This window comes from Anomaloglossus baeobatrachus, chromosome 1, assembly GCF_048569485.1.
Source record: "Anomaloglossus baeobatrachus isolate aAnoBae1 chromosome 1, aAnoBae1.hap1, whole genome shotgun sequence".
In the NCBI taxonomy this organism is placed as follows: domain Eukaryota; kingdom Metazoa; phylum Chordata; class Amphibia; order Anura; family Aromobatidae; genus Anomaloglossus; species Anomaloglossus baeobatrachus.
The window spans coordinates 707,887,090-707,908,559 of record NC_134353.1 but is presented as its reverse complement, the minus strand read 5'-3'; the positions used below and the strand labels follow the sequence as shown (position 1 = coordinate 707,908,559).

The following is a 21,470-nucleotide window of genomic DNA, read 5'->3' as shown; positions in this document are numbered from 1 at the left end:
CAAAGCTAGAATTGCTTCAAAGGGAGCATTATGTGATGGAAGCAAAGTTTGAAGAAGAAAATTATTATTTAAAGTAAAAATCATTATTTCTAACCTAGTCAATGTCTGGACTATATTTTCTATTCAATATGCAGCTCATTTGATAAATAAGTATGATTTTTTTTTAATGGAAAAGACAAAATTTTCTGGGTGACCCCAAACTTTTGGACTGTAGTGTGTGTCCATGCTCCAATCTGGGCCAAGGTTGTTGTGAAGAATGATGGAGGAGGAGAGCCGTAGCATCATCTATTATAAATAGTGGATCCTGTGTTCTCAACTGTGTATGAAGGTGTTACCTGTCATTAGAAACCTGTCTGTGCTGATAATGAGACTGCTTTATTGTCATTTATAAAAAAAAAAAAAGGGAATCTGTCATGTGATTTGTCTAGTACAATGCTAATGTGTTCTTTAAATAGGACTTAAGCAGCTCTAACGGTATCAGTAAGTTTTATTGCTGTACCGTCTCCTGTTATCTTGATAGCTCGGAAGAAAACATAAATAATTGGTTTTTTTTACATTAAACAAGTTTATTACGTTTTTATTTACAGCTAACATCCAAAATGTCTCACAAGAAAGATTTCTATCTATATTTTAACACTCTTTGCATATGATTTTCTACGTGTCCTTCCTTAAAACTACGAGGCTTCTCCTCATAGGCGATTATGTTTTGAAATATTGTTTTATTATAAAACTAGCTGTACTACCCGGCTTCGCCTGGGTTAAAAACTGCTGTTAACAAAATAAAATGTATTAACAAAAATGTATTCTGCACACAAAAACCACAAAACAAAGATATAAATGTAATTATAATGTCTGTCCCCCCCCTCTGTATATATATCTCTCTCTCTCTATCTCTTTGTCTGTCTCTCTTTCCCTGTCTGTCTCTGACTGTCTCAATCTCTTTCTCAGACTGTCTCAAATCTCTTTCCCTGTCTATCTCTCTCTTTCCCTCTCTGTCTCTTTCCCTCTTTCCCTGCCTGTCTTTTTCCCTCTGTCTCTTTCCCTGTGTCTGTCTCTTTGTCTGTCTTTCTGTTTCTTTCTCAGTCTATCTATCTCTTTCCCTGTCTGTCTATCTCTGTCACTTTCCCTGTCTGTCTCTTTCCCTCTGTCTCTTTCCCTGTGTCTGTCTCTTTGTCTCTTTACCTGTCTTCTGCTGTTAACAAAATTGAAACCACAAAACAAATAGATATAAATGCAATTATGTCTGTCTGCCCCTATGTATATATCTCTGTCTCTCTATCTCTTTGTCTGTCTGTCTTTCTCTTTCCCTGTCTGTCTCTGACTGTCTGTCTTTCTCCGTCTGTCTCAATCTCTTTCCCTGTCTGTCTATCTCTGTTTCTTTGCCTGTCTGTCTCTTTGCCTGTTTCCCTGTCTGTGTCTGTCTCTTTCCCTGGCTGCATTTTGACACGCCAACATTCCATATAAGGGCGTGGCTGAGCATTCTTCTGACGTTCTGGCTGCACTGTGTCTCCCAGCTCCATTCGCTTTAATGGAGGCAGGTTTTTTGGTGAATAACTGTAAAGCGCGGGGTTAAAATTTCCCCTCAAAACATAGCCTATGACGCTCTCGGGGTCCAGACGTGTGAGTGTGCAAAATTTTGCGGCTGTAGCTGCGACGGCGCAGATGCCAATCCCGGACACATACATACATACATACATACATACATACATACATACATACATACATATGTTATATATATATGTTATACATATATTAGATAGACTGAAATCAAGAAACCTACTATAATGTCAATTTTTTTTCTGATGGAGAGGTTGAAACGCGTAGAAAATAAACCACAAGCATTATCTTGTGTATCCTGCATCTTTTTTATTGGTTATTTTCAGCAGCGCAGATCGATGTCACACATATTTCCTACAACCCTCCTGCATCATTACCTGTATGACCTGCAGCAGCGGATATACTCTAAAGTTGTTGTGTAACACACCACTAAATCTAGTGCGCTCTCATCCCTGATCTATACACCATTGTGTTATGGTATCACCATATTGCACCTTACTTCTGTATGTAAAACACATGGGGCACTTAGTTAACACTATTTTTATCAAAAGAGCATAAAAGCCATCCAACCTCGACAAGGTATAACCAATCAGGGTGGTCTCCAACCTGTGCTAACAGGTCTCAAAATAGACGAAGCAAAGCTGGACCCGACCGGGCTTTGCACCTGACTGGGGAAAGCTAAATACACGAGATATACAGTCCAAAGGGGAGTGACCCACCCCCCCAAAAAAGTACCACATATGAGAAATTAATCCAGAACCAAACCAGTGGACCAGCATACCTGTTAGTGTAAGTGCAATGTGTAGATGCACATTCAGCCTGTGGCCATTAACAGACAAAACCTAGAATAAGAACATAGTGTACTTAGTTAACACTATTTTGATCAAAAGAGCGTAAAAGGCATCTAACCGCAACAAGGTGTACTGAACCGTCTGATTGCTTAGGCTATGTTCACACTTCCGTTATTTTGTATCGGTCACAATCCGCCGCTTTGAGAAACAACTCAATCCGTTTTGCGGATTATGTTGTTTCCCATAGACTTGTATGAGCGGCGGATTGTGACCTGACCTTGCGTTGCACCCGCCGCGTGGCGCATAAGTCGTTTAGTCACTGACCATCGGGCGGGAGGGACGCAGATTATAATGTTTTTTGTAGCGGCAAAATAACGCACCCGTCATGATTTCGTCGTAATCCGTCAGGAGGCATAATGTATGTCTATGGTGCAGGATTCATTCTCTCCCCCTCACCCCCTCTCTCCGTGTCTCCCGCTCTCTCCCCCTTACCACCCCCTCCCTCCCTCTTCTCCCCCCCCCTCTCTCCCTCTCACCCCCCCCAACGGAATCCACCTTTTCATGACAATCCATTCCATTGCTTATCACCCCTTGTACAACGCATCAGTTACATGCGTCAAGAAACGCATGTGACTGATTTAAAACAACGGAAGTGTGAACATCGCCTTACACTACATACTTACATACTTGCAATACCGCAATATTGAAACCTCGGAAACAGTGTGGATTGGCACAGTTACACACTCTATCTAAATGCTCCTGATTAACAGCAGCATCTAAATGGTTAACAGGTCCACTCACAGCTTTTAGTAACAGATACCAGCTATGTATTATATCATTTACCAAGCTTTCCTGAGCCCCCCCCCTACATTTGGAGACCCCAGTGCTGATGTACAGATACATTATTTTGCCTTATAGGTCTAAGGTCCACTACCTGTGCAGCATTAAGGGGTGATTGGGACTGACATTTTAACTGATTGTACCCCCAGGACATGTTTTATGTATAGTTTATATGTATATAAAGTTTACTATATTAGTTTTCTTTATCGTTCCTTTGGGAGACCCATACCATGGGTGTATAGCTTCTGCCTCCGGAGGACACACAAAGTACTACACTTAAAAGTGTAGCTCCTCCCTCTGAGCTTATACACCCCCTGGTAGCCAGTCCTAGCCAGTTTATTGCTTTGTGTCAGGAGGCATACATCCACACATGCATTCTCATCTGATTTGTTTGACTTTTGGAAAGAGTTTGAAGAAAAGCGGGTCCATGTCTGGACTCCCGGCATGTCCCTTCTCACCCCACTGTGTCGGCGGTGTTGTTAAGGTTGATTTACAAGGCTGCAGCCTTACATGCCGCGCTCCTTCACCATCCCTTCTGGGCTCTGGCTTGAAGTGGGAGCCAGCACGGTCTCCATGCCTGGCAGGAGTCCGGTCTCCATCCACAGCCCCTTGAGGATTCTGTTGGACCGGAGCACTCATCCTCAGGGACATGGCCCTGCGTCTCAGCAGCTAAGTACCTGAGACGTTTATGTTGGGGGTCCCGGTTCTTTATTGTAAGGGGAGAGTATGCTGTATATGATTGTTTTAACTTTTCCGGCGGATTCTCTAGCTTTTGCCTGAGAACCGCGCCGATGGTGCCTGCTTGTCGGCCTCGCCGCTTAGATTTAGGCCCCGGCTTCGCCGGAGGCCTAGTTTCATTTTCCTGCCCTCACATGTCACTCATGCAGAGGGACAGGTTCGGCTCCTCCCGGCGGCCGTTCTACACAGGGGAGGGACACTCCCCACTGCTGGGGCGTCCCTCCTTCCCTGCAGGTCTCTATAGCCCTCCAGTTCCCGCTCTTTTATAGGAACGCCCCTTAGTCATTTCTCAGGCAGAGTTCACTCTGCTCTGGGACATCCTGCATTCTGCATCTCTGCTGAGGTGCTGCGACTGGGGGACCGGGCTTCGGGATCTGGAGGGCACACAACACCATGCTCAGCGGTCTGGTAAGCCACAGCCGGTCTCCGGTTGTGGACCTCTGTATACCAGCAGCATGTCTCACACAAGGAGCAAGGCCCAGTGGTCTCTCAGGCTGCTGCTGCACCTGTGATTGAACCCACGGCCTGGGTAGAGTCCTTTTCTAGGTCCATATCCCAGTCATTTGCTGAGTCCATGGGACTTTTGTCCAGGACTTTGATGAATATGCATCAGCCCCCCTCACAGGGTGCCTCCTAATACTCTTGACAGAGGACTCCTATCCTCTGACCTCCGTCCATCAGAGCTCACGGACGATTCATCATCTGATCCCAGACCCCGTCCTTCTAAGAGAAGGCGCAGGGTTTCCTCCCCCTCCCCATCCCACGGATCTGTCTCAAGAACTGACTCTCTAGATGAGGAGGATGCCCTCACTGGGGGCTTGGAGGCTATGTATCCCATCGATTTCTCTGAGGGTGACTCAGATCTTAGTAATTTGATTGCTTCTATTAATTCTGTGCTGGATCTCAATCCGCCAGTGTCAGAGGAGCAACTCTCTTTGGCAGAAAAACATCAGTTTACCTCGCCTAAGAGAGTGAACAGTGTGTTCTTTAACCACTCCAGTTTTCAGACCGCTGTGACCAAACCCAGGGCCTGCCCTGACAAACGCTTTCCAAAGCGTGGTTCTGATGACCGGTTTCCATTTCCACCTGAGGTGGTCAAGGAGTGGTCTCACTCCCCAAAGGTAGACCCTCCGGTGTCTAGGCTATCAGCCCGGACCGTTGTGTCGGTGGCTGACGGAACCTCACTTAAGGATTCCACTGACCGTCAGATTGACCTTCTGGCCAAATCTGTGTATGAAGCTGCGGGGGCCGCGTTTTCCCCGTCTTTTGCAGCAGTGTGGGCTCTCAAAGCCATCTCTGCTTCTCTAGAGGAGATGCATTCCCTCACCAAGGAATCTATGCCTGAGATGGTTACCTTAACTGCTCAGGCTTCAGCCTTTTCATCTTATGCCATGTCTGCCATGCTAGAGGCTGCTCACCGCACTGCGGTGGCTTCAGCTAATTCTCTTGTTATCCGCAGGATTTTGTGGCTTCGAGAGTGGAAGGCAGATGCTTCTTCCAAGAAGTTTCTTGCTGGGCTCCCTTTTGCTGGTTCACGGCTGTTTGGTGAACAGCTGGATGAAATCATTAAAGAAGCTACTGGCGGGAAGAGTACTTCCATGCCACAAACCAAGACCAGGAAACCCACCCAGGGTAGGAATCAATCGAGGTTTCGTTCCTTTCGTTCCTCCAACTGGTCATCCTCTAAGCCTTCCGCCTCATCCGCTAACTCAGCCAAGGATCAGAAATCCAACTGGCGCCCAAAAGCGCGTCCGCAGAAGACCGCAGGAGGTTCTGCCACTAAGGCAGCTTCCTCATGACTCTCGGGCCGCTCCAGCCACGTCCTTAGTCGGTGGCAGGCTCTCCCACTTTGGCGACGCTTGGTTAAAGCAAGTCTCCGATCAGTGGGTGAGAGACATCATATCTCACGGCTACAGGATAGAATTCTCTTCCAGCCCTCCAAACAGATTTTTTCTCTCAACTCCCCCCTGCTCCAAGGCCGCCGCCTTCTCGCAGGCCGTGGCGTCCTTGCAGGCAAACGGAGTGATTGTCCCAGTTCCCGCTCAGGAACGGTTCAGAGGTTTTTACTCAAATCTCTTCCTAGTTCCAAAAAAGGACGGTACCTTCCGGCCCATCCTGGATCTCAAGCTTCTCAACAAGCATGTCCAGGTGCGGCATTTTCGCATGGAGTCTCTGCGATCAGTCATTGCCTCTATGACCCAAGGGGAGTTCCTGGCATCCATCGACATCAGAGATGCCTATCTACATGTGCCAATCGCAGTGTCACATCAGCGTTGGTTACATTTTGCGATAGGAGAGGGTCATTTCCAATTCGTGGCTCTCCCCTTCGGGTTAGCCACGGCCCCTCGGGTATTCACCAAGGTCATGGCGGCAGTGATTGCGGTCCTGCACCTCCAGGGGTTAGCAGTGCTTCCTTATCTGGACGACCTTCTGGTCAAGGGTACATCCAGCGCAGACTGTCAGCGGAGTGTTTCGCTCACTCTCGCCACCCTAGCCCAATTCGGGTATATTGTCAATCTTCCCAAATCCACTCTGACTCCGACCCAGAGTCTCACGTACCTAGGGATGCAGTTCGAGACTTTGCCGGCACTTGTGAAGTTGCCCTTAATCAAACAGCAGTCTCTCCGGATAGCGGTGCGCTCTCTCCTGAGGCCCCGCCGTTATTCCCTCAGGCGCCTGATGCAGGTGCTGGGTCAAATGGTGGCCTCCATGGAGGCGGTTCCCTTTGCCCAGTTCCATCTGCGTCCTCTGCAGCTGGACATTCTCCGCTGTTGGGACAAGCGGCCTTCCTCCTTACAGAGGTTGGTGGCTCTGTCGCCACGGACCAGGAGCTCTCTTCAGTGGTGGCTTCGACCCCTCTCCCTGTCCCAAGGGCGCTCCTTCCTGACTCCGTCCTGGGTGATCCTCACCACGGATGCCAGCCTTTCCGGCTGGGGAGCGGTACATCTCCACCACAGAGCACAGGGCACTTGGACTCCGTCCGAGTCAGCCCTTTCAATCAATGTGCTGGAAACCAGAGCTGTGCTTCTAGCTCTCCTAGCCTTTCACCACCTGTTGGCGGGCAGGCACATTCGAGTCCAGTCAGACAACGCGACAGTGGTTGCCTACATCAATCACCAAGGCGGGACACGCAGCCGCCTGCCAATGTTGGAGGTCCAACGCATTCTTCAATGGGCGGAGGACTCCAAGTCCACCATATCCACAGTCCACATCCCTGGCGTAGAAAACTGGGAGGCAGATTATCTCAGCCGTCAATCCGTGGACGGTGGCAAGTGGTCCCTGCACCCGGCAGTGTTTCAGTCAATCTGCCGCAAGTGGGGCACTCCGGACGTGGACCTAATGACATCCCGTCACAACAACAAGGTTCCGGTTTACGTGGCTCGCTCCCACGATCCTCAGGCCTTCGCCGCGGACGCTCTGGTTCAAGACCGGTCCCAGTTTCGTCTGTCCTACGTGTTTTCCCCTCTAGCTCTCTTGCCCAGAGTCCTGCGCAAGATCAGAATGGAGGGCCGTCGAGTCATCCTCATTGCACCGGACTGGCCCAGGCGAGCTTGGTATCCGGACCTGCTCCAACTGTCCGTGGAGATGCCGTGGCATCTTCCGGACCGTCCAGACCTGCTCTCGCAAGGTCCGTTTTTCCGCCCGAATTCTGCGGCACTCAAATTGACGGCGTGGCTCTTGAGTCCTGGATTTTGATGGCTTTTGGTATTCCTCCTGAAGTCATCTCCACTATGACTCGGGCCCGTAAGTCTTCCTCCGTCAAGATCTATCACAGGACTTGGAAAATTTTCCTGTCCTGGTGTCGCTCTTCCGGCCATTCTCCTTGGCCATTCTCGTTGCCGACCCTTCTGTCTTTTTTACAGTCCGGTCTGCAGCTAGGACTGTCCTCAACTCTCTCAAGGGACAAGTCTCAGCTCTATCAGTGCTGTTCCAGCGGCGTCTCGCCCGGCTGGCTCAGGTCCGCACCTTCATGCAAGGTGCGTCTCACATCATTCCGCCTTATCGGCGGCCCTTGGATCCCTGGGACCTTAACTTGGTCCTCACGGTATTGCAGAAACCCCCTTTCGAGCCCTTTAGGGAGGTTTCTTTGTATCGTCTTTCTCAAAAGGTGGCCTTTCTAGTTGCCATAACTTCTCTCAGGAGAGTCTCTGATTTGGCTGCGCTCTCCTCGGAGTCACCTTTTTTGGTTTTTCACCAAGACAAGGTAGTTCTCCGTCCGACCCCGGACTTTCTTCCTAAGGTGGTCTCTCCCTTCCACCTTAACCAGGATATTTCCTTGCCTTCCTTCTGTCCGGCCCCTGTTCATCGCTTTGAGAAAGCGCTGCATACTCTAGATCTGGTGCGTGCTCTCCGGATTTATGTGTCTCGCACCGCTGCGCTTAGGCGGTGCACCTCTCTTTTTGTGCTAACCACAGGGCGGCGCAAGGGTCTCTCTGCTTCTAAGCCGACCTTGGCCCGTTGGATTAGATCAACCATTTCGGATGCCTACCAGAGTACTCAGGTGCCTCCCCCGCTGGGGATCAAAGCACACTCGACCAGAGCTGTCGGTGCCTCTTGGGCTTTTAGGCACCAGGCTACGGCTCAACAAGTCTGTCAGGCTGCCACTTGGACTAGCCTGCATACCTTTTTGAAGCACTACCAAGTGCATGCTCATGCTTCGGCAGATGCGAGCTTGGGCAGACGCATCCTTCAGGCGGCTGTCGCCCACTTGTGAAGTTAGGCTCCGCCTACTTCTTAGTTTTTTCTGTTTATTCCCACCCAGGGACAGCTTTGGAACGTCCCATGGTATGGGTCTCCCAAAGGAACGATAAAGAAAAAGAGAATTTTGTTACTTACCGTAAATTCTTTTTCTAATAGTTCCGTATTGGGAGACCAAGCTCCCTCCCTGTTGCCTGTTGGCAATTTTCTTGTTCCGTGTGTTATCACCGGCTGTTGTCGTGGACAGAGTCTCCGGTTGTTCCGGTTCTTACTCGGTTCTACTTGTGGGTGGCTATTCTCCTTCAGCTTTTGCACTAAACTGGCTAGGACTGGCTACCAGGGGGTGTATAAGCTCAGAGGGAGGAGCTACACTTTTAAGTGTAGTACTTTGTGTGTCCTCCGGAGGCAGAAGCTAAACACCCATGGTCTGGGTCTCCCAATACGGAACTATAAGAAAAAGAATTTACGGTAAGTAACAAAATTCTCTTTTTCCTTGGATTGTTTGGTCTGTTACTGTCACTTCAATACTTTTTTCAAATACATATTTGTCTTATTGATCTGTTTTTCCTCTCCCACAGGATCTTATTTGCCGGATGGCAGCGCAGTAGATCCAGATTATTACCTCACCACCATCAGCTCTAGCTTTTCAGTGTCTCCTCTGTTCACGGGTGTCAACAATAAAGAGTTTGATATTCCCCAAGAAACTCTACGTCAACTACTGTGCATGGTATAATATTGTGATCAGAACTTTCAAAAATGTCTCCATAAATGAACTTCCTTCCAGCAGCGTGACAAATGAACTCTTTGGTCTGTAAGGATATGTGCACATGATCAAGACCCGCTGTGTCCTGGACACGACGGGTCCTGACCTGCGGTGCTGCAAGCAGTGGTGTAACTAGAGTTTGATGGGCCCCCCTCCACGTACTCTGACACTTTGGGTACGGGATAATGACGCTGACACTTGGCTCTTACTCTCAGCACCAAGGTTTACCATGATCTGAAATCCCTCTATCAGCACCCAGCTTTCCTATGTTCTGATATCCATCTTGTCCTTGGCACCCAGCTTCCCCATGCTCTGCTATACATCTTTCCCTCAGCACCCAGCTTTCCCATATCAGAGCTGGGTGCTGAGAGATGATGTATAGTAGAGCATGGGAAAGCTGGGTGCTGAGAGAAAGTGCCTTTTTCCCTTAGCACAAAACATTCCCATCCCATGCTTGTATCTTTGTCCCTCCTCATATATATAGTTCTCCAAATGCTATAATAGTCCTTGCATTGCCTTCCATATAGTATCAAGGGTCCCACATAACCCTTTATATATTAGACTGCACCCCCATAGTCCTCAATGTATTATAATGCATTTCCCATAGTTCTCCTTGTATTATAATTCACCCCATATTTCTCCATTTATTATAATGCACTACATAGTCCTCCATGTATTATAATGCACCCCCATAGTTCTCCATGTATTATAATTCACCCCATAGTCCTCCATATATTATACTGCACCACACAGTCCTCCATATATTATACTGCACCATAGTCCTCCATGTTTTATAATGCACCCCCATAGTCCATGTATAAGGTAGGCTCCATAGTCCTCCATATATTATAATGTCCCCCCCCATAGTCCTATATTTATTATAATGCTGCCCCATACTCCTCCATGTATAATGCACCCCTATATTCCATGTATAAGGTGTCCTTCATTTTGTATTATGCAGCTCCATACTCCTCCATGTATAATTTCTTTTTTAAACATTACATTTTTATTAGAATATAAATTCATGTTACAACATATTTGTTTGAACAGTGATAATACTTCTTATCACAACAAGTTATTTGGACAGGATGGGGAAGGGGGAGGGGTGATGACATTAGATTGTACCCGTAATGTTACATCTCTACATTCAGTGTTTAATCTGAAGGATAGCGAGCTATACCATTTTTTGAGGAATAGTGAAGTCTTGTTAGTGGAAGAGGCGATTTATTTCCTCGGACAGGCAGTTGTCATTAACCAGTGCTGTAATTTCGGCCAGTGACGGACACTCAGAATTTCTCCAGTAACTCACTATTTTGCTTTTGGTGGCTGTGAGGACGTGCACCATCACTGTCTGTAATTCGTACGGGACTAAGTCCAGGTCAATGGCGAGAAGCGCCTGTTCTTTAGTGATTTCCATTGAAATATTGCTAATTTGGGACATTAAATCATTAATTGCATTCCATAATAATTTTACCTTATCGCAGGACCACCAGATGTGCACCATGTCTGCGTTAGTGTCTCCGCATCTCCAGAACACGTCTGAGGAGTTGTGGTAGATTTGTGACAATCTATATGGAGTATAATGCCACCTGTACAGGACTTTCTGTGCATTCTTCTAGGTGGTTTGTACATTTGGTATGCTTTCCTCTCATTGAGAATGATGTCTGCCATTGCCCTGGTGGTATGGTGCACTGTAGGTCTCTCTCCCACTTGTGGAGATCTGTCCAGAGAGGGGAGCGTGTCCTCCAGCAGATGGGTATAACTTAAGGATAACGCTTTCATCTGTGACGCCAGGTTGTGCAGCATAGTGAGGAGTGCAGACGGCTGTGAGAAGATCAGCTCTCTTTTCCTGTAAGAAGTGTCTTATTTGTAAATTTTTATAGACGTCTTTATATGGGATACGATATTTCTGTGTAAGTGCAATGAAGGTAGACAGTGTCTCTCCCTCATAAAGGTCTCCGATCATCATGATCCCCAGGGGTTTCCAGGTCTAGATCTGGAGGTCCGGGATGCACTGCTGCAGCGTCTCCACAGGGGCGCTAGAGAGCGCCACCTTTTATAGAGCTCCGCTTATTAGTCAGTATGACCCGCCCCAGGGCCGTGGGGTACTCAGTTCCGGGTGTTGGTTAATGGGATTATGTCACGGGGGCCTGTGCCCGGTTCTGTGGCCCTGGTGGTCGCTGAAAGTCAATAAATAATAATAAAAAAAAAATAAAGAAAAAAAAAAAATAAAGAAAAAGTATTTCGTGACGCCACCTGCGGTTCCAGTATGGTTACTGGGGCTGCAGGTCAGACCTCTGGGGTGATGGTTAGGCAGCCAGTTGTTTACGCTTCCCGTAGGTGAAGTGGGGTCCCCAGGGCAGTTTTAGTAGTACACAGATATGGCGGCCGTTTTTCCTCACAGCCTTTTCAACTGTCACTTTAGTGCAGCAGCCTATGGCTCCTCGATGAAGAAATAAAGTGCGTCACACCAATTCATTAACTCTGACCAGGTTTTACTTGCAGGTGTTAAAAAGGGGTTCAGTTTCTGATGTTACAGTTTTTGGGTAATCTGGGAACAGTTCAGGATCTCTGCACCAGGTCAGTTGTGTGGCCTCCCTGCTGCGCTGTGTCTCTCCTTGGTCCTAGGCTGCATGTAGCTATACCTTGTCCCTCTCTCACTGTCTTCACCTGTATGGCAGGTGGCGGGAGCTTCTCTAAGGGGCACTGCTGTACTCACTGCGGTCCCTAAGCTCTGTGTAGCGGCTTTGCCTTCAGGTGCTGCTGCGGCCAGGAGATCTGGAGTCTCCCTGGCCCCCGGGCTTTATTGCTGGGCAGATTAGATCCCTCACAATCTCGGACGCCGGTGTCCGATAATCAGCGCTGTTCCTTGGGGATGAACCGGTCAGGCTCCACCTCCCCGGTCACTCCTCCTTTGCCTCACTCTTGATCCCTCAGGCGGTCACACAGCTAATTGTGCGGGCTAAGCACTGCCCTCTCCATTTTGATGTCTTCCCTCACTCTCTGCTCGCACAGTCTCCTTTTCTCCAACTGTCAACTGTCTCTCTGACTCCGCCTCCAAACTTGGATTTAAAGGGGACCTCACCTGAACTCTACTTGTAGAGCTCCCCCTCCAGGCTTGGAGTGGAAATGTTGTATGTGGGATTACCTAATGTGGAGATCCTTCCCTGCCCAGGTACAGGTATATTTGTGGCAACTGAAACCTGGGGTGCCACAAGTACACCCCACACCCCCAGAGCAGCGTCCACCGTCGGCGAGACACACAGCTTTGTATTGAGGTTGGACAGGGCGCATGAATGAAAGAAAGATGCCACGTTTGTAGTTCCGATCAAGTGTTTTTCGATCGCTATCCAGTGCCTATTGTCATTATTATTCCACATGTATTATGCAGCCCCATACTGTATACATGTATAATGCACCCCTATATTGCATGTATAAGGTGTCCTTCATTTTGTATTATGCGGCCCCATACTCTTCCATGTATAATGCACCCCTATAGTCCATGTATAAGGTGTCCATGTTGTATTATGCAGCCCCTCAGGCCTCCATATATAATGCAGCCCCAAAGGCCTCCATGTATAATGCAGCCTCTTAGACCTCAATGTATAATGCAGCCCCCAAGACCTCCATGTATAATGCAGCCCCCCTAGGTCTCCATGTATAATGCAGCCCCCCTAGGTCTCCATGTATAATGCAGCCCCCCCTGGGTCTCCATGTATAATGCAGCCCCCCCTAGGTCTCCATGTATAATGCAGCCCCCCCCTAGGTCTCCATGTATAATGCAGCCTCTTAGACCTCAATGTATAATGCAGCCCCCAAGACCTCCATGTATAATGCAGCCCCCCTAGGTCTCCATGTATAATGCAGCCCCCCTAGGTCTCCATGTATAATGCAGCCCCCCCTGGGTCTCCATGTATAATGCAGCCCCCCCTAGGTCTCCATGTATAATGCAGCCCCCCCCTAGGTCTCCATGTATAATGCAGCCCCCCCTGGGTCTCCATGTATAATGCAGCCCCCCCTAGGTCTCCATGTATAATGCAGCCCCCCCCTAGGTCTCCATGTATAATGCAGCCCCCCTAGGTCTCCATGTATAATGCAGCCCCCCCTGGGTCTCCATGTATAATGCAGCCCCCCCCTAGGTCTCCATGTATAAGGCAGCCCCCCCCTAGGTCTCCATGTATAATGCAGCCCCCCCCCTAGGTCTCCATGTATAATGCAGCCCCCCCCTAGGTCTCCATGTATAATGCAGCCCCCCCCAGGCCTCCATGTATAATGCAGCACCTCCAGATTTATGGCCACCATGTACTCACTGATTTAAAAAAACAAACAAAAAAAAACAAGTACTCTCTTAGTTTCACTGCTGCTCTGTCCTCACCTCTTTCCTCCGTTTCCCCGCTGCTCTGGGCAGCGTTCTCCCGTCCTGCGCTCTGCATGCCTCAGCACAGCAGTCTCACAGGAGTGACGTCACCGTGCAGGCAGAGGGGGGAGAGTGATAGAACGGCGCAGGCCACTCAATGCATTATCATTGCTGTGTGCGATGACAGGGGAGGGAGGCCCGGTGTCAGCGGCGGCGGTACCGGGGTCATATAGCAGCCACGTGGTCTGCGACAGAACAGCGCAGCTCCTCTCTCACAGAAGCTGGTTGCTGATCTGTAGGGTGGCCGCTGGGCCCCTGACCTGCTGTGCCCGGTCGCAATGGCAACCTCTGCGACCGCAGTCGTTACGCCCTGGCTGCGAGTCTTTTCCGCAGCAGACCGCAGCTACTCGTACCCACGATTCGGGCTCCGGTAGTTGCATTTTTTCTCTTCTGTTCTCCCTGCGGACATCATTCGTATCTCCGCAGCAAAGAATTGACATGCTTGTGGCTCGGGAAGCTGCACCGCAGGTCAGCTTACGATGCTGGCTGTACATGCACAGTGGGCATGGTGTTTGTAGAAATCCCATCTATTGTGCTTGTACTGTACATCGCAGTCTTTTGGACATGTCCAAAATGATGTGATCCCTGATTGTGGGCACGCAGCCTTATAGAACAGAAGGTTTTGTTTTATTCAGTTCACTTCATAGAATCCATTGAAGGGATTTCAGGATCTATTAATTATCTTTTTGCATGTTTATGGACATATTTCATTCGCTGGTGTGGATCTCTTCTATTATTTTCAATTATTGTTGTTCTGTTCCTTTTCTTTTCAGGTGAAGCAGATTGTTGCAGATCCAGTTCTGAGCTCATTAGATTCTCTCATCACTGAAGTTTCAGAGGTAATGTTACTAACTATGTGAATTACTGAGTACTGTATAATAAAAAAATATAGATTTTCCATCCTAAACAGCTCTATACGTAATGGCTGCAGAACTTCTGGTGAAAATTTATCTTAATAGAGTAATTGGTGGCGGGGAAAATACAATTTTAAGGTTTAATCCCTTCATGACCTTTGACGTACCCTGTACGTCATGGTCGGATAGGACATCCTGACCCATTACGTACACGGTATGTCATGGCGAATGTGGGGGCACAGGACCTGTGCCCACACGATTGCCTCGGGGGACTCATTGTACCCGAAAGCTGAGCACCGGCTCTCACAGACAGTGATGTTCCCTGGGCTGTCACTGGCTGTTTAACCCTCTAAATGCCGTGATCGATATCGAATCACAGTATTTAGGGATCTGGGAGAGGGTTCACGCTCCCTCTCTCCTCCGATCTGTGCCCCCGTGATGTGATCTCGAGGGCCCAATCGTTGCCATGATGACCCAAGGTTCTCATGACTACCTGTGGTCACCAAGCTAAGGAAAGCCTTTGGGATCACGCAAGGAGCATGATCCTAGATGCTTCTGTCAGTGCTACACTGGCAGCTATAGAGTATTAAAATTTTGGTGCATTTCTATACATTATAGCTGCAATCAGAACAATAAAAAGTAATTTCCCATATAGGAACTAAGTAAAAAACGAAAAAAAATTGTAAAACAATAAACATATTTTTTAAAAAAATCAGAATATAAAGAACAAAATAATGAAAAATGTATTCCAATAAATATGTATATTTATGTAAAAAAATATATATATTCGGTATCGCCAAATCCGTAACAACTCTAACTATAAAATTGTCACACTACTTAACCCCTTCAGTGAACACAGTGTAAAAAAATAAAAAAAAATTAAACAGTCGTCAAAACTGTCTTTACATCATACGGCTGACAAAAAAAAGTGGAAAAAAGTCTGCAAACTATTCTAGGAAAAATCTGTGCTCCAATAATCAAATGGCCTTCCTTCCCTCCTAAGCCCTGTGGTGCGGCCAAGTAGTTCTGTATACTCGCATGTGGGGTATTGCCACGTTCTGGAGAAATTGTTCAACAGATAATGGGGCTTTTTTTTTTTTTTTTTTTAACCTTTCTCTTGTGAAATTTTGAAATCCGGGGTTAAAACATTTTAGTGGTAAAAATGTAATTATTTTTTCTTCACTGCTCCATAGTATAAAATTTTGTGATACACCTGTAGTGTCAATATGCTCACTGCACCCCTAGATGAATATATTGAGGGGTACACTTTTTAAAATCGGGTCAGTTATGGGGGATTTCTGCTGTTCTGACACCAATGACACTTGGCACCCGAAAACCATTCCAATTAAATCTGAACTCCAATATGGCGCTCCTTCCCTTCTTCACTGTGCACTGTGCATCAAAAGTAGTTTTCCACCACATATGTGCTATTGGCGTACTCGAAATTGCACAACAAATGATATGGTCCATTATCTCCTTTTACCCTAACGGGGTTAAAGCAACATTTTTGTGGTCAAAAATGTATTTTTTTCTTTTTCACAGCTCAACGTTAAAAAATTCTGTGAAGCAGACATCTGCATAAATTCCTTGAGGTGTCTAGTTTCCAAAATGGGGTCACGAGTGGGGGAGCTCCACTGTTTAGGCACCTCAGGGGGTCTCCAAACGTGACATGGTGTCTGCTAATTTTGCGTTCAAAAAGTCAAATGGCGTTTCTTATATTCCAAGTTCTGCCGTGCTCCCAAACAGTAGATTTCCACCAGATATGAGGTATTCGTGTACTCAAGACAAATTGCACAACAAATTGTACCTTGCCTTTTCGCTTGTTACCCTTGTGAAAGTGTTTGGAGCTAAAGTAACATCTTTGTTGGAAAGAGTAAAAGTTTGAAAATGCAAAATATTTGCCAAATTTCCCATAGTTTGAAGACTAAACGCAAAACATATCATCCTAAATTTACCACTATCATGAAGTACAATATGTCACACAAAAAAGGGGTTAAAGGGAATCTGTCAGCAGGTTTTTTGATGTAATCAGAGAATAGTATGTTGTATTAGGGGCAGAGAGCCTGATTCCAGCTATGTATGGGCTGCTTGGTGTAGTTTTGAATAGAATCCCTCAGTATTATGAGCTGTGTATAATCCCAAACACCCTTGATTGGCAGCATTTTGTGTACCAATCAGTAGTGGGGTTGCACAATATAGCTTTACTGGCTTGCATATAAGACCTAGTCCTACAGTGATAATCTCATGGTGATAAAACATTGTATTGAAACTAAAACTCACAGCCTAGTAAGTGATACATTACTGGAATCTGTCTCTCTTTCCCTTTATTACACTGCTTTCAGATTAAATAACAAAAACCTGCTGACAGATTGTCTGTAAAGCTCTTACATACTTTAAAAAGCCAATTGTTGTGTTGTGAAACCCACAGTTCGCATCATAATCCTGCTCTTTATGAAGCGTGAATTATGTAAAATGTAATGATGCTAGTTTTTGTGCCACCACATATTTTTAATTCTCAGATTTTGTTACTTTTCTTATGTTATAGAAATTGATTTTGATTGTTTTTATTTACTGGTTTTAGGCTAATCCAAGCTCTGATCTATTTTATAAAACCTTCAGCGATCCTCTCTATGTAGCGATGTTTAAGATGCTCAGAGATACACTGTATAATATGAAAGGTAGGTGTCCGTGTGAAAGATGTGCTTCTAGTTTGCTTTATACAGTTCTTGGTAAAAATGATGTTAATGCTCCGCCTTGTCAAAGAATACCCAAAGGACAGAGTACTGGCATCTTTTGTCACTAAGGCTATGTGCGCACGTTGCGTAAATTCATGCAGTTACGCTGCGCTTTGCAGCGCAGCGTAACTGCATGCGTCCTGCGTCCCCTGCACAGTCTATGGAGATTGTGCAGGGGCCGTGCGCACGTGGCGTCTCAGAGCGCAGCGCTTCGGCTACTGCCGAAGCGCTGCGCAAAAAGAAGTGACATGTCACTTCTTTCCTGCGCTTTGCCGGCAGCTCCTGCTCTGTCTATGGCAGGAGCTGCAGGCAGAGCGCATGGAATCGGCGCTCACTACGGACATTTCTGCAGCGATCTAAAGCGCACATGTGCTCTTCAGATCGCTGCAGAAATATCTGCAGGGCTAGTACGCAACGTGCGCACATAGCCTTATACTTCATTGGTTCCCTTTTGTTTTTTGTTTAGTTTTGGGATTAGACCACATTGCACTGTATATTGTTAGGATTCGCTGGTGTCAGACCCCGAATCGTTGATTAAATGGCCGCAAACATAAAATATTCATACTCCTGGCCAGAATCAGACCAGGCGGCGGTGGCAGCCTCGCTCAGTACATTAGCATTGAGTCAGGCTGTGGCCCTTTAGTTGTGTTTTGGCCGGGAGTCTGCATATTTTATATTCGCGGCTCTTGGTCATTGTTCACGGGTCTGACACCGGTGACTCCTCACAGTGCGTACAATGACTGCAGGCTTATGGATTTAGACCGGACAACCCCTTTAATGATGCAGATGTGATAAAGGACTAATCTGTAGTATCCAAGGCACCAAAAATCATTCTTCAAGTAGAAAAAACTTTCTTGATCCCAGTATACATGAAGGGAATAAAACAGCAACATTTTTGCTAATGCGGGGCCTTTATCAAGCCATAAACAGTGAAACGTAGCTGCTTTATTCCCTTCATGTATACTGGGATCAAGAAAGTTTTTTTTTTTCTACTTGAAGAAGGCGTCTTTGGTGCCTTGGATACTGCAATATTGATATGATCAGTGGCATATGGCAAGCCACACCAAGTAGCACAAACAGTTGGAGTGGTACATGGGGGATATATGTTTCATGTAAGGACTAAGCTGTAGTTTGAAAGCTTCCTCTAGTGTCAGGTGTCAGCAATGTTTTATTATACTCCTTTGTTTCTCTTTCAATAGTATATGTAACTGTAAAGATAAGGCTATATGAATATAGATATTTGGGCCCAAAAGAAAATGATGCCATACTTCTTTCCCTTTTTAGACCTCCAGACATCCTTCGTAAAGGAGATCCATGACTTTGTACTTGAACAGTTCAACAGCAGCCAGTCTGAGCTGCAGAAGATCTTACATGATGTGGAGAGACTACACAACGAGCTAAGCCCTTTGAAGCTGAGATGTCAGGCCAATGCTGCGTGTGTGGACCTCATGGTCTGGGCTGTAAAGGATGAGCAAGGTAAGAAAGCTATTACTGTTCAAAACCATGGGCGTACTGTACTGGGAATAAGACTGTCTATATTTCTTAAAATAAACATGTAAGCAGGTTTTTCCCTGCCGCCCATGACAGCACCACATGAGAGATAGGTTCCGCCCACATCAGGACAGGAAACCCACTGATAAAAAGGCGGTACCTCTCCTCCACATCAGTTTTGGTTTCCTGTCCTGGTATGGACAACCCATTGCTGTCCCAGGTCCGACCCGGTGTGGAAGCCTGGTACTTACCTGAAGCCGGTGCTCGGGCCTGGCTGCACCCCCCCTCGGTCTCAGACCTCTGCGGCGGTGAGGCGCGGGCCTGGAGCGGGAGCTCGGCCCGGCGTCGCTCCAGGGCTGTGCGCACTCACGGCGGCCGCTGGAAGGCTTGTCCCTGCTGGGCAGCACGCTGGAGTGAAGCTGGACGCTCCGGCCGGAAGTGACGCGATTCCATGGTGACGTGCGCAATGCGACCAGGAAGTGACTGGTGTGCGCATGCGCACTAGGATCCAAGATGGCGGCGCCCTTGTAACGAGGGATCTCTGTTTCAAATATGACCGGCGCTTGGGACTGGTGAGTTTTTTCTCCTCCATTGTTACCATTATGGCAGGAGATTCACCCCGCAGCAAGGAGCAGCGCAAGGAGTCGCCACAGCGTGGCTCGGAACGCGGCTCTGCGGATCGTTCCCGGAAGGCTGTATCCAGTCCGGGCAGCGTTCGGTCGGTGGGTCCCAAGAGGTCCAAGGGAGATAAGAATCCGCCTCCTGATCCGGTATTGCCAGGAGTCGTGGGGGTGAGTGGACTTCGTGGTCTTCCATGTTTCTAAGTCCCCGTTTCCGTGTCCCCTCTCTTGTTAGGTACCAAAAAAATGTGCCTCCAAGCAGCGTCACAAGGAATGTGCCATATGCCAATCCTCCCTGTCTTCGGATTACACCAAGGCCCTGTGTGCAGGCTGTATCCAACAGACCCTACTCAAAGAGGGGCCGGGGTTCTCATCTGAATTGCGTTCCATTATCAGAGCAGAAGTACAGGAGTCCCTTAAATCCCTTAAGGGGGGCAAGAGGCACAAGAAATCCCGTCATCCTAAGCTGTCTACTCCCGATACCTCGGCGGGTTCGGCGGGTTCGGCTCAGGGCTCTCGGTCGTCGGGCTCCTCGGGATCCTCCCCCTCCGATTCTGGCTCCTCTTCCGATGAAGGTGGTCGTCCTTGTTTCCCTGCAGCAGACGTAGGACCTTTGGTGAAGGCAGTACGTTCGACCATGGGCATAGTGGACCCCAGGGGGTCCGAATCTACCCAGGATGTCATGTTTGGGGGCTTGGATTCCAGGAAGCGTAAGGGGTTTCCCATTCCCCAGAAGGTTCAAAATCTCATTGCTGACCAGTGGAAAAAAGTGGACAAAAGGTTGAATCTTAGCTCTTCCCTTAAAAGGAAGTACCCTGTGGATGAGGAAGCGTCTACCTCTTGGGATAGAACCCCGAAAATTGATGTCGCTATTGCCAAGGCATCTCGTTCCACTACCTTGCCGTTTGAGGACTTTGGGTCCCTTAAGGATCTGCTGGATAGGAAGGCTGATGGTTTTCTGAGAGGTACATGGGAGTCTACGGCAGGTGGCTTGCGCCCTGCCGTGACCAGCGCCTGTGTTGCCCGGTCTTTAATGGTGTGGCTTCAGCAGTTAGAAGACCAGTTGCGCAATGACACTCCTAGGAAAGATATTATCTCGTCCTTGCCCTTAATACAGGGTGCTGCTGCCTTTATGGCTGATGCCTCGGTTGATTCTTTAAGACTATTTGCCAGGTCGGCGGCGCTTTCCAATTCCGCGCGTCGGGCCCTCTGGCTGAAAACTTGGAAGGGTGATGTCCAATCCAAGGGGCGACTGTGCAGCATGCCTTGTGAAGGTGCCTATCTTTTTGGCTCTGGCCTGGACGACCTCCTCACTAAGGCATCCGATAAGAAACAGGGGTTTCCAGTTTTTCCGGTGGCGTCCTCTCGCAGCCGGCCCTTTCGGAGACGTCAGTTTTTCGCAAAGAAGTCTCAAAAACCGCAAGATCAGTGGAAGGACCGTAGAAAGAATACCTCGGGCTTTCTCTTTGGCAAGCACTCCGATAAGAAGCCCAAGCCCTCTCAATGACGCCTGTCATCAGGTAGGGGGTCGGCTGTCCCTCTTCCTCCATGCATGGCAGGCAATCTCCTCCAACAAGTGGCTCCTTCAGATTGTGGCGGAAGGGTTAAAATTGGACTTCCGTTCGCCCCCTCGGGGGTCTCTCATAATAACATCCTTGCGGTCCCCAGAGCGGCAGATGGCCTTGGAAGTAGAAGTGCTAACTCTCCTCTCGAGGAAAGTCGTTCAGGAGGTCCCCATAGGTCAAGAAGGGGACGGCTTTTACTCCACACTGTTTCTGGTTCGGAAGCCGGACTCCACCTTCCGCACCATTTTCAACCTGAGGAGCTTGAATTTGCATCTGGTGCAGCGAGCCTTCAAAATGGAGACCATGAAGTCAACTGTCAGACTGTTGTATCCAGGGTGTTTTATGGCGGTCCTCGACTTGAAGGACGCCTATTATCACATCCCTATTTTTCCGGCTCACCG

The 21,470-nt window shown here is 47.8% G+C and overlaps 1 protein-coding gene across 2 annotated transcripts in view; it reads left to right on the top strand.

Moving 5' to 3' along the window:
* Positions 1-21,470, top strand: part of PI4KA (phosphatidylinositol 4-kinase alpha) — a 268,461-nt gene that overhangs the window by 25,637 nt on the left and 221,354 nt on the right. For both annotated transcript variants that reach the window (XM_075321257.1, XM_075321249.1), the window contains exons 8-11: positions 9,203-9,351; positions 14,578-14,643; positions 17,240-17,336; positions 18,678-18,869. In XM_075321257.1, the coding sequence (XP_075177372.1) occupies positions 9,203-9,351; positions 14,578-14,643; positions 17,240-17,336; positions 18,678-18,869 (504 nt within the window). The remainder of the gene's footprint in view (positions 1-9,202; positions 9,352-14,577; positions 14,644-17,239; positions 17,337-18,677; positions 18,870-21,470) is intronic.